Genomic DNA, 13,220 nt, shown 5'->3' with positions numbered 1-13,220 from the left:
GTGCCCAGATTCTTGACCTACAGGAACCATGAGATAATGTCACGGTTTTAAGCCATTAAGTTTTTAGAGTAATTTGTTACTCAACACTACATAATGAATACAGGCAAGCATGAAGGTTATGCACAAGTTCAGCAATATAGTCTATTTACCAAGGCCAATCTGGCTGTAGCATTGCTGAGTTCCCACCTGCCAACAGCAGAGATTAATGATGAGCCCCCACAATGAAATATTTCCTGGGTGCAGGCTGATTACTTTGGACCCCTTCTATCATGTGGTACAGAGCTGTAGGTTCATAGAGACTTGGTGGGAATCCCAGCTCCGCGGGGCTGATATGCTCAGACCAGGCCTATTCTTCGAGGGTTCTGTTTTCTGCATGTCTGACAGGAACTTTGTGAAATGGAGCTGGCACCCCCAGGAGGGAGTTCACAAGGCGCTGCTACCTTCCTTTTCCTAGGAGTGCCCCAGGGGCAGGGGCCCTATGTGCCTCAAAATCCCTCTTCTAACGTCCCCACAATCTCAGGACTTCTGAGAAGTTTGGGCAGTGTCTGCTCCTTTAGGTGCCCAGTGACCACGGACCTGGATCCCACACCTCACTTCCACAGGGTGATATCGTTACCAATGAGATTCATGCAGTGCAAAAGGAATCGAGTTCCTATGCAGTGGGGCTCCAAATGCTGCGGTCTCGCTCCTTCTGAACCCAGACTGCACAGGTCCCTGATTATGAGTGGGGACAGAGGACTTGGGCCTAGGCCTTGCCTTCCCTCCAGGAGCTCCCAGGATGGTGGGGGAGACAGACCCATTAATCCTACAGTGTTTCAGACATCAGGTAAAGCACAGAAGCACTAGAGGAGGAAAGGTGTGCGTTGGGCCTGAGAGAAGCTGGGGGTTAAATCCTCAGTGGAAGCGATGCCTCTTCCCATCCTTGTCACCTGCAGACTCGGGGGCCATCCTGAGCGATGTGGCAACCTCTGGGAGGATGCAGCAGCAGCAGCAAATAGGGTCTACGGAAAAGGACTTCGAGGGTGAAGACACCCTCTTCTTCCCATCTCCCACTCATCTGCCCCCCACCCACCCAGCCGCCCGACTCCTCCTTTTCTAGGTGAGTGCTTGGGAAAGAGGGACGTATGTGCCGCCAGAGCAAGCTCTCTGGGAGAGGCCATGTTTGACCTGGGTCTTGCACGATGAGAGCCAGGGCCTCTCCAGAGCTCATGGGATGCACGCCCACAGTGAGGAATGGGGCAGAGCAGTGCCAAGATGGAAAAGGCTGTCTGCAAACTGCTGAGGCTGGGCCATACCCTCGAGGACCCCAGACTATGGCCCAGCAGTTTGCTAACCCGATCACAGGTACCCTTTCCCCCTCCTGCTGGGTCACTTCTCGGGGTGGACTGCCTTGCAGTGGGAGTGAAGTGCTGAGCCTGAGCCCCTTCCTGTCCCTCTCCCTTCCCATCCCTGTCGTGGCTCTCCCAAGCCCATCTCTTCTCTACGGTGTCTCCTCTAACCTTCCTTTCGCGATCCATTCCAAATAAGTGGGCAGACAAAAGGCCAGCCTTTTCACCTAGACTGGGAGGCCTGGGGTTGAACTGGGCCCAGAACAGGGGTGTCCACTGGCTTCTGCCTCCCCCTTAACTTGTATAGCCCAGTGCCTCCTGACAGGAAGACTCGAGGCAGGGCTCAACCAGATCCTCCCACCAATCAAAGCAGCCAGAAGACGGTGGGCTTTCTCACTCATCACTAGGTTCCCATCAACTGGAAGTCTTGGGAAGGGGGAGAAATGGAGCAAAATGAACCCAGTGAAGGAGCACTCACGTGAGAAAGGGCAGAGAGTAGTGATGGTCCCCCATCTAGTCCAACACCCTCATTTTCCCTCATTGTCAAGATTCTGGGGCCCAGAAGGGGAAAAATATCTGTCCAATATAAAGGCACCATTGACAACTCCATTTAAAACCAAACTCAGCTGGAAACCATTACGTTAAGTGAAAGAACACAGTCACAAAGGATCACAAATTTTATGATTCCATTTATATAAAATGTCCAAAATAGGCAAATCCATAGAGATTAGTGGTAGCCTAGGGTTGAGGGGCCGGGAGGGGGGGAAGGGGGGTGAGGGTGATGCCTGGGGAGTGTGATTTCATTTTGGAATGATGAAAACATTCTAAGATCTTTTGCAATGATGGTTGCACAACTAGAATATACTAAAAGCCATTGAACTGTATACTTTAAGGGGGTAAACTGTACGGTATGTAAATTGTATCACAATAAAGCTGTAAAAGTGAACTTGGGCTGCAAATGACCACACATCTGAGCTTCAGTCTCCATTTCACAGGGGCAGAAAAAAACCCTTTAGGGTATAGACAAATCAGGGAAGTGGCCCTGAACACGGCATATGGGTGGGTCAGACAGGAAAGCATTCCACAAAGAATGAGATTATAAATATAACCTTGATCTTAAGGGCAATGAAGCATCATGGATGGTTTTAAGCAGCAAGAGTGACAAGATCACATCTGTACTTTAGAAACATCCCTCTAAATCACTGAGTTTTACATTTAAAGCAGGTAAATTTTATGATGTAGAAAGTATACCTCAATAAAGCCAAGACCAAAAATCCCACCGGGGGCTTGAGGAGGACAGACTGGAGGGCATGAAGTTGGAGGAGGCCGTGGCAGAAGCTTAGACGAGGTGGCAGGCCCGTCCGTTGGGAGATGGGGGAAACTGGCTTGGGGGATGGGGTAGGGGGAGACTCAGGACGTCTTGCCCTCGGGTAAGGAGAACCCGGTAGAACTTGTTTTCAGAACCCAGAGCTCCCAGACTTCAGCCCTAGTGCTCCTCCGCTGACGGGTGATGGAGGCACTGTTCTCCCCCTTCAAAGAGAAATACACTTCAGAAACATGTTTCCAAAAATGTTGCTAAGGGTTTTATTTCTAACAAGAGGAAAATAATAAAATAAAATTAAAATAGGTTTCAGTTGGAACCAAGTTTGCTTTTTTTTTTTTTTTTTGAACAAATTAATTACACACCAACAATCTTCTTTTATTACAACATGAACCCAGGAGGAGGAAAGGAGATGGGGCAGGACAGGGAGAGAAGGTCGAGGTGGTTGTGAGGACAAGCACCAAAAGCTTTCTTCAGATCATAGGGAGCCCTGCTCAGCTCCCCAACCAAATTCATTTAAAATAAAAAACTAAGGACAGCTATGTGAAGTTTCCTCCTCCTGGGTGGAACAGTCAAGGGAAGGGAAGGAGGAGAAAGGAGGGGGAGGTAAAGGGGCGGGGGGGGGGGGGGGGGGGGGGGGGGGAGGCAGGAAAGGGGAGGGAGGAGAAAGAGTGAGAGGGAGGTGAGGTTAGTGTAGCATGGCCTGGCCAGGGCCAGAACTGGGGAGAGAAGGGAGAGGAGATTCCCCCAGTTTGCACACGCACTGGCCTTGTTTCTGGAATGGTGCTGGCCCAGCCCCAGCCACCCCCCTGCCCACCTGCCCACCCATCTGTCTATCTGCCTCAGGTGTCTGGGAATGCTGGTTAGAGGCTACCAGGGAGGGGGATTCCAGGGGCCGGCCCCCAGGAGCTGAGGTCTGAACAATTCCTTGGAGTCAGAATATAAAAGTCAAGGGACTCAGGGGTGGGCTGGGGTGGGGGGGCTGGTGGCCATCTCCCCTACTTGCCCACCTCCCAAGAAGCAGGCTTGATGGTCAGAAAGAGGATCCTTGAGACCAAGGTGGGGGGGGTGTCTTTGTTGGGGGTCTGTGCTAGGCTCAGCCACTGTCACAACTGTTGCTGAGGTGGCTGCTGTGGGCAGGGCACATGCAGCCTAGGAGTCAGAGTAGAGAAAGGGGCCGAGGGGCCTGAAGTGGCCCCTAGCACCGGCTCCAAGCCATTCTGGTTCTCCTGGGTGCTGGGGCTGCCAGTGGTGGGCAGGGGTTGGGGGGGGCCCTCACCCCCAGTCTCCTCCTCCAGCTCCTCCTCCTCCTGGGCCTCCTCAGCCTCTGGCCCTGAGCTCCGTACCCTCTTTGGCTCTAGCTCCTCTCGGGCTGGGTCATCGCCCTCCCCACCCCGATCCACCTTCCGCCGTCGCCGCCTCTCCAACGCCCGGCCCCGTGCCCGGCTCCCATGGCGCTCTGCCTTTTCCAGCTGTGTGATCAGACAGGCAGAAAGAGGTGTGGGCCAGCGGTCAGGCCTGGGCTCCCTGCCTCCTCAGCCTGACCTCCTGGCCCTGTCCATGATCCCTCTCCTTACCTCTAGAAGTGTGCGGATCCGCTCCATGTCTGGAGGCTGCCCAGCCTGCAATAGCTGCCAGATGCTGTGGTTCTCATCCAGGGTCACCTCAAGCAGGTCCCCTTCTAACATAAGCTCCTCTAGAGGGGCCCGAGTTGCCTCAGGCAGCTCTAACACAGGGCCAGTCAACTGTGGCAACAGCGAGGAAAGCAGCTCCAGGTCTGGTGGGTTACGGGGACAGGCTGCGTTAGAGGCTGCTCCCGGTTGTATCCCCACCACTACAACAGAGCCGAGGACCACAGGGGTCACTGGGGATATCCAACCAACAGCCTACCTACACCTAGACCTACCTCTCTTACCTGAGCCCTCCCCGGGGGCTACCTTCTCAGGACTGGTCACACTGTCTCCGTTTTCCAGCAATCCCTGGACCTGCAAAGAAGAGCAAGGATGGGTAGCGGCCAGTGAAACCAGGCCCTTATTCCCCAAGAACCCCAGACTCGGGACGTTCCACCTCCTGGAGGAGGAAAGCAAAGGCTGCGGCACACGGAGCAGTCTGGGGATCCGGACGGAATGTAGGACGGGGCAGGGAGGCCAGGTCAAAAGAGGCCAGAAATCAGAGAGCAGGGACGGGGCTGGCGACTAAATAGGGGCAGGGGCTAGGAGGCAGGAATTTGAGAGCAAGAGCTGGGTTGGGCAGCTCACCTTGGGCATATCCTTGCCACTGCCTTCTCTGAGAGGGTCAGAGGCAGGGGCTGAAGGGTAGGTAGGGGGTTCCTCAGGCCTGGGTTCAGCCTGCAGCCGCTGGCGAAGCTCGGCCAGCCGTCCCAACAGAGCAGTCACATCCTCAGAGGCCAAAGCCTGCCTGGCACGGCCTTGCCAGCTGATGGCCCTCTCTGTGAGACACTGCAGGGCCTCGCCCTCAGGCAGCCGCACAGGCAGTCTCTGCAGGGCTACCAGCAGTGCCAGGATGGTCTCCAGGCGCGGGCGCCGTGAGCGCATGCACAGCGGACACAAGAATTTGGTGTCCCACTCCCACCAGGCCAGCAGCGGGGACGAGGTGGGACTGGGCCTCGGGGAGCTGAGGAGGCGGGGTACCGACACACATCGCCCATGGAACCAGTCCTGACACAGGTCACACTGCAGAGCTCCCACCCCGGCCGGCACCTGCCCACACACACAGACGGAGGTTGCAGAGGAAGCTGTGGTCGATGAGGCCAGTGGACTGGGCTTGGCGGAGTTGGTGCGACGCAGCTGCAGGATACCCTCCTTCTCCTTCTGTTCCCCCTCCTTGAAGGCCACGATCTGGCAGGCCCAGGACAGTGGGAGAGGAGGTCAGCAGCCCAGCCCCTCCCTTCTCTGGCACCATTAACCCCCTACTCCCAAACCAGCAGAAGTGAGGCCCCGGGAACAAGCGGTCTGGCCCTGGTCGCCCCACTCAGATACCTATCACCGCCAGGCTCTCCTCCCAATCAGGGCCCCAGCTCCTTACCACAGAGCCTGGGTCCCTGAGGTCCTGTGCAGACAGTCCCAGCAGCTCCGTGTCAGATTTGTACAACCCCAGCTCCTTCTCCATCCACCGGCTGCGCTTGGTGCTGTCTGAGCCAGCGTCTGCACACGGGCAGAGCACCTAAGGCAGGCAGACAGAGCAGGGATGACTAGACTTCTACCTCCCACTCCCACTCCCAGGGCTTCCAAACCCCCACATCCTCATGCGACCCATCTCCCAACAGCTAGGCCAGAGTCAGGAAAGGGTGTGGGTCAGGGTCCCAGCCTCACCTCCAGCAATGTGTAGCAGGAGTTCCTCTTGAGGAAGGTCTTAGAGGCCTTCTCCCTCCAGGAGTGCGCTGTCAGTACCTGCAGCTCTAGCTGTCTCAGCTCCTCCAAGCCCACAGGTAGGTCCCGGCCCACAGCCACCAGGCCCTCTAAGTCATCCAAGCAGGGGTAGTGGTCACCATTCTGGGACAGGGACAAGAGAAAGTTCCAGTCAACCTGCCAACATCTATCGATGGTTCTACTGTGCCCAGCCCTGGGCTGGGAGGAGGGACTGAACTTGCAGTCTTCGGGCAGAACCAACCAGGGATAGTACCACGGGAAGCACTCCCGCAGCTCCTACATCCAGTGGCTCGACTGGTAGATATCCAGTCAGTCCCTGCGACCGCCAGACTACTCATCCTCTTGTGGCCTGCCTCTCTCACCCTCCCTGCCCCTACCATTCTCACCCTTTCTGCAACCTCTCTGCCCTCAGGCTGACCCCGCAATCCCTCCTCACACTGCTCACCACACCAAACGCGTTTTGCCTCCACTCGATGTACTATGTCCACTTCTCTGGCCTACCCAACCCAGCACAACCCAACGTATGCCAGCTCTTCTGGCTGCACTGAAGGCCTGGGGTGGAGGGTCAGGGGGCAACAGGGTCCTCACTTGGATCTCGTCCACATCAGCAATCCAGGCCCGGGCCTTAGCAAGAGCCTCCTTGAGAGCCTGGATGTTGGGCAGGTGAACAGGGATGTTTTCTGCCTCATGGATTATAGCCTCGAGTGTGGCTGGTGGATGCTTCTGCCTAAAGGTAGGGAAAAAAAGAGGCCTTAGTCTAGGGTGATCTGCCTGACCAACAGCCCGGCCTGACCACCAGATATATCGGCACGGGCTCCTGGAGCTGCCGTGTGGGCCTACCTGCTAGTACTCTGCTTACAGGGGGCTGCCGGTCCCTGCTTGCTCCAGACTTGCACGCACCCACCCGACTTCTGCCACAGCCTTTGTGCCTTTACATGGCCGGTGAGTCTGTCAGCCTGTTCACACTACCTACACAACTGGCAAGATTAATCTGGCACTGCAGTTCATCAGGCTGCTCTGTGTGGGACTTTCTATGGACATCCATCCATCTGCCTGTCAGTACTTATGCTTGCCCATGGAGCTGGTGCCTCTACATATCTCTGTATCTGTCCATCTCTGCTTCCCCATTAGCCTATCTCTGCCTCTGTGTGCATATGAAGTTTTAAAAGATAAGCTAGGGAAAAAAAAGGGGAAGAAAGTCAATACACCAGTGCCAGAGTCTGGTGCCCAAGGCCACCTGCGGGAATCAATTTTGGCTCCTCCACTAAACTTTGATGGTTGGGGTAGAGCAGGGAGGGGAGGAGGCTGGACCTACCTGGCCTCCAGGCAGAGGTGGGCTTTTTCCTCCCAGCGTTCAGCAATGGTCAGCAGCTCCTGCAGCTCAGCCCGGGCTTTGTCCACAGCAGGGCTAGGGGCTACGCTAGCACCCGCGACCAACAGTCCCCGCATGACAGCCAGGGTGCCCCTCCGGGCTGAAGGGGCCAGTGTGCGCTTCACCTCATCCAGCCATCGTGCCTGTTCCACCTGCCGCTGGAGCTGCTGGGCCTCGGGCACCTCCACCCCCAGCCGCTGCCCCCTCTCCAACAGGGACTGCAGCAGCCCTGGACTGGAGGGCAGCGAGGCCAGGGCCTCACGGGCCTCAGCCTGGTAGGCCTCCACCTGTTCCAGAATACCCTACCAGGACACAGATGAAGAACAAACTCTTCAGCTGGGTCCACTTTGAGGTGCCACCGACAAATACCTTTTCCCTACCTACCTTCTTACCCTCCAGTATCTGGGAAGAGAGCCTAACAGGGGCTGCACTCTCCTCCTTTGGCACACCCTAAGATAGTGGTTCCTACCACTGGTAGAATATTGAGGAATTTATTAAAATTCCTGGCAGATGCCTGGGCCCCACCCCTAGAGAGTCTTAGTACAGTTTGGTCAAGAGTCTGTCCTTTGTGAAAGTCCCCAGAGGATTCTGATGTATAGCACCAGGAGACCCTCTGCCCGAAACACACTTGCTATGCCTGGCCTTCTCACAAACCCCTACACTCATGCTGGTGTCCACTGCCCTCTTCATCCCACCCCTCCTCTACCTCCCTGAACGTGACTCAGCACAAGCATCCTTGGGCCTTTATCTTCTTCCACTTCACCAGGACATCTTTCCTTGACTCCACATCCTATACTTACCCCCTTGCCACCTGGCCCTCAAACCCCCTTTGCCTCCTATCTCCTGCTATTCTCACAAGTGCATCCCATCTTGCCTGAACACTTGACACTTTTTAAGGAAGCCAAGAGTGGCCTGCTGCTCGGGTCTCCCAATCCTCCTGAATCCTGATAAGCACTCTGAGTGCACTCCTCCTCACCTTGACATCCCCAATCTGGTGCATGGCACAAGGCAGGTTGTTCATCTGGTCCAGAAATGCCCGGAGCTCAGCCAGGGTCATCTGTAGACCAGTCACCCTGTGGAGACTATGGAGTTTCACATGTGGGGTTTCAGGTCCAAATTCAGTCCCCTCCCTCCATCTCTGTGCTCAGACCCAATGCCTTTCCTCACACCTGCCCGCCTGGATTTCTCACACTGTGCTGCCCCCAACTATCCAGATCAAAAGGAGCGTTTTAAGATACAAGCACATTCATATGATGAGAGCAAAGAATTGGAAGAGGGGAATATAGGATATGTTTGGGGAGGGGGGAGCTGAGAAATTAAATGACAGTAACAGAAGCTAAACTTTTTAGCCCATCCTCCACTGTCAACTCTCTGATCAGGTTTATTCTTCTGTGTCCTTTCCATGTCCCTAAACCTTCTACAGCTCCTCTCTGCCCACAAAATCCCTCAGCCTGTCTGACATCTCTCTGGGTACAGATAAAAAGGACCATTTCTAGCTTTCTTACCACTGAGGCACTCTTCTCCATCCTAGTTGTCTGATCTCCCTGCCCTCCTAACACCTCTTAGGCCACCTTGCACTGTAGTGCTTATCAGCTTCCTGCTGTCATCTGCCCAGTGGCACTCAGAGTCCACTCCTTCTAGGTGCTGGCTCCTCAGCAGGCTACCTGAGCCCCACACCCCCCACTACCATACCCGGCCTCCTGGCCGCTGACTAGTCCCAGAGCCCGGGACACGCAGGCCTCGGCCTCACTCAGGCAGTTCTTCAGTCGCTGTAGCAGCTCACTGTTAGGAAACCTCCGCTCACGGGCCTCAGACTCTAGTGCCCTCAGCTCTTCAAGGCCTGGAGAGAGAATGAGAGCGGCAAGGAGCAGGCAGTATTGAGTAAAGGCAGAGGAAGGGGGTGGGGAGGTACAGAAGAAAAGGGAAGAGAACTTGCCTGTGGAGTCCCTCCGTCCCCCCATCACTCACTGCGCTTCCGCCCATCCTCCACCTCCAGGGCCACTCGAACTTTATTGGCCCATGTGTCAAAGGACTCGGCCCGAACCTTCAGCTTATGCAGCATAGCAGGGAGCTCATCTAAGGTGTATCGATACCTGAAGGAAGACAGTAGGGAAGCACATCTCGCCCAGTTCTGCATCTCCCTCCTCAGCCCACTTCCTTCACAGTAGGCCCCTGGCTCACCGCAGGTACTGTCGACTACTGGAGCACTTGCAGAGGTCATTGATGTGGGAGAGGCAGACAAGGCCGTCCGGGCAGTCGTAGCAGGCCAGGGCTGACAGGAAGCATGTGGTCTTGCACTTGATGCACTGACGCTCGTCATCTGGGAGTAGCTCAAAAGCCTCTCGCTCAGCTTCCGTGATGCCCTGGGGGCAATTCAACCCACACACATCATATAGAACCAGAACAGGGCTGCAGAAATACCCCCATTGCTGCCACAACCGAGCCTCAAGCTAGACTCCACAATCTGTGCTGAGAGCTGTGGAGAGTAAACTCCTCAGAACATACTGCCTCTGTGAAGTTCAAACTCTCAAAACTAGGGGAATCAGATGAACCAGGGCAAGATCAGTGTGGGCGGAGAGGAAGAAAAATCGGGTAATATTCAGAGCAGCAGAAAGGGCCATTATGGGTGAGAGGAGGTGAGGAAAGTGGTGGATCAAGACACCAGAGAGGTGGCAACATGCGGGAGCAGCCGAAAGAATGGCTGTGTGCAAGGGAAACGATGTTGGCTCCCAGTCACTCAGCACCCAGTGCTCCAGGCACCATCCTGGCAGCTTAGCAGGAAGGACGTGCTACATGCACACATATAATTCACAGAAATAAGATTCCATGCTTGTGTCCAGTGTTTAAAGATACAACTTTTTTTTGAACAACATGGTTTCCAAGCCTATGCCAATGACTTCACCTGTCACTCAGATGGAAAAAAAAGCAATCTGTTCCAAAAATGGAGGAAGAGCCAGCTAGGCTGAAGTAACCGAAAGACAACACAATGATGTGCCTTATGGGCAATTTTAGGGATTTCTAAAGGGAAATTTGGACTAACAATTATTGTTCTATATTGACTCTAACACCTAAACTCTGCATAAGATATGAGTCCACTGTACATTACAAATCTCGCTCTACCACTTATTAGTTGTGTGATCTTGAGTACATTACTTAAACCTCTCTGGGTTTCTGTTTCACTGTCTTATAAAATGGGGACAACAGCACCATCCTCATTGTGTTACTATGAAGATTAACAAAGGTGCAGTGACTAAGGACTTAGAAAAGTATCTTAACACTTTGAAGAAGCAGAACCACAAGAGACCCCTAAGAGCCAAAACAATCTTGAGAAAGAAGAACAAAACTGGACGCATCATACTTCCTGATTTCAAACTGTATTACAAAGCTATAGTAATTAAAAAATTATGATACTTGCATAAAAATAAACACACAGACCAACAAAACAGAATTAAACCCTAAAATAAACCCTTACATATATGTACACTCAACTAACATTTGATAAGAGAGCCAGGAATACTCAATAGAGAAAAGGTAGTCTCTTCAATAAAGGACAGTGAGAAAACTGAGTAACCACATGCAGAAGAATGAATTTGGACCCTTGTACCACTCACGAAAATTAACTTGAAATTGACATAAGACTTAAACATTTAACGCCTAACACCGTAAAACTCCTAAAAGAAAACAGTGATAAAGCTCCTTGACATTGGTCTTGGCAATGACTTCTTGGATAAGACACCTAAGCACAAGCAACGAAAGCAAAAATAAATAAGTGGGACTACTATAAAAGCATCTGCACAGCAGAAGAAATCATCAACAAAATGAAAAGGCAATGTATGGAATGGGATAAAGGATTTGTAAACTATCTGATAAAGAGTTAATATCCAAAACATATAAGAACTCCTCCAACACAATAGCAAAAAACCTCACAAACAATGTGATTAAAAAAAAAAGGGGGGTGGGGGGCAGAGAACCTGAACACTTTTCCAAAGAGATACAAATGGCCAAGAGGTACATGAATATATGCTCAACAGGACGACCATCTGGGAAGTGCAAATCAAAACCACAATGTGGTATCACCTTACACCTGTCAGAATGGCTATTACCAAAAGAGATAATAAGTGTTGGCATGGATATGGAAAAGAGGGAACCCTTGCACACTTTTAGTGAGAATGTAAATTGACTCAGCTACTTAGAAAACAGTATGGAGGTTCCTTAAAAAATTAAAAATAGATCTACCCTAAGATCTAGCAATCTCACTCCTGGATATATAACCAAAGGAAATGAAATCAGAATCTCAAAGAGATATCTGCACTCCCATGATCACTGCACCATTATTCACAATAGCCAAGATATGGAAACAACCTGAGTCTATCAGTGGCTGAACAACAGATCAGGAAGATGTGGTATATACATACAATGTAATATTACCCAGCCATGAGAAAGAAGGAAATCCTGCCATTTGTAAGAATATGAATGAGCCTTAAGAGCATTATACTAAGTCAATTACGTCAGACAAAGAAAGGCAAATACAACAGAATATCGCTTTATGTGTGGAATCTAAAAATGCCAAACTCCTAGACACAGAGTAGAATAGTGGTTTGTAAAGGCTGGGGAGTAGGGAAAATGGGAATAGTTGGTCAAGAGCACACACTTCCAGTCAAAAGTTGATCAGGTCTGGGGGATCTAATGTACAGCATGGTGACCGTAGAAAAAGAAAAAAGAGAAAGTGCTCAACAAATATTTACTATTATTGACTCTAATTTTCAGGATAAAGGATACCTATTTTTATAGGCCTGTCCCATTTTACTAAGGAGGAAACTCTGTCTCAGAGAGAGGATCTGTAACCCACCCAAAGTAACAATCTGACTATAGTCTATTTTGACTGTAAAGCCAGAGAATGCTCTAAGGACGAAGCCCCTAGGTATTTCTGGAACCTAGCCTCCTCTGAGAATTGGATGCAAGGTACGAGCCCTCTCCCCATAAAAGTGTTCAAACATATACACAGTCTTTTACAGATTTTTAAGACTAGGGCATCCGGAACCCTTCTCTATGGTACAGGCCAAGTGTAATGAATTCTCAGGGTCAGGATGAGAACATCTTGTCTTCCCACCTTTCTGTGGCTCCTTCTGGTAGTCTGGTAAGACCTCAAGGTCATCATTTAATAAAAGCACTGAACAGAGAGAGAAAATGATGCCTGGGAAAGCCCAGGGGCTTACCAACTAACACCACAAACTTCCAGTATCACCACAGCTACAATTCTCCTTACAGCCCATGCTCAGAGACAAGTTATAAATGAGCTTTAAAGTAAGAAAGGATTACCCTAAATGGGCAGCAAGAGATCCCACAGGACCAGCATTCCCTTGTAATACTATGCAGGACTCTCACTAAGTCAGTTCCCTAGCTGGGCAAGTGTGGAGCTTTAAGAAGGCAACTGAGCTACGTGAGTACCAGTCCCACTGGTCTACGAACACAGCTGACCACGGCCTTATGAGAAATCTATTAAAGGAGGACTGCCTTGTATTTGGTAGTGTCACCCTAGTTTGGGCTACTGAACCATCTGAATACAATAAAATGGCATTTCCTACGAAATGTTCCATATTTCAGTAATTTTGTTCATGTATTACTATTACCAACAATTAGTAGCTGCTACGTAGCAAGTTTAATAATAGATGCTTTGACATAAATCACCTTACTCAAGCTTTACAGCTCCCTTGCAAGTGTGGTATTTATTCCCATTTTACAGAGTAGGGAAGTGAGACTGTGAGAGGTTAAGCAACCTGAAGAGGTCACCCAGCTAATCAGCAGTGGGG

General features: G+C 51.6%; 1 protein-coding gene across 10 annotated transcripts in view; it reads right to left on the bottom strand.

Moving 5' to 3' along the window:
• Positions 1–2,000: 2,000 nt before the first annotated feature.
• KDM5C (lysine demethylase 5C) overlaps positions 2,001–13,220 on the bottom strand; it is a 33,121-nt gene continuing 21,901 nt past the window's right edge. For 3 of the 10 annotated variants that reach the window (XM_039220988.1, XM_039220995.1, XM_039220989.1), the window contains 12 exons: positions 9,592–9,773; positions 9,379–9,503; positions 9,103–9,250; positions 8,387–8,492; positions 7,354–7,712; positions 6,627–6,765; positions 5,982–6,161; positions 5,695–5,832; positions 4,908–5,507; positions 4,556–4,634; positions 4,227–4,426; positions 2,889–4,121 (listed from right to left, as the gene is read on the bottom strand). In XM_039220988.1, coding sequence (XP_039076919.1) covers positions 3,756–4,121; positions 4,227–4,426; positions 4,556–4,634; positions 4,908–5,507; positions 5,695–5,832; positions 5,982–6,161; positions 6,627–6,765; positions 7,354–7,712; positions 8,387–8,492; positions 9,103–9,250; positions 9,379–9,503; positions 9,592–9,773 — 2,622 coding nt within the window. In that variant the 3' untranslated portion in view covers positions 2,889–3,755. Of the gene's footprint in view, positions 2,859–2,888; positions 4,122–4,226; positions 4,427–4,555; positions 4,635–4,907; positions 5,508–5,694; positions 5,833–5,981; positions 6,162–6,626; positions 6,766–7,353; positions 7,713–8,386; positions 8,493–9,102; positions 9,251–9,378; positions 9,504–9,591; positions 9,774–13,220 lie in introns of those variants that run through there. The other 7 variants (XM_039220992.1, XM_039220990.1, XM_039220994.1 and 4 more) reach the window with 6 other exon arrangements.

The sequence above is a fragment of the Hyaena hyaena genome, unplaced genomic scaffold, assembly GCF_003009895.1.
Source record: "Hyaena hyaena isolate Hyena2069 unplaced genomic scaffold, ASM300989v1 scaffold_932, whole genome shotgun sequence".
NCBI lineage: Eukaryota > Metazoa > Chordata > Mammalia > Carnivora > Hyaenidae > Hyaena > Hyaena hyaena.
Note: the sequence above shows the minus strand (reverse complement) of the source record. Positions and strands in the feature narration are given on the sequence as shown.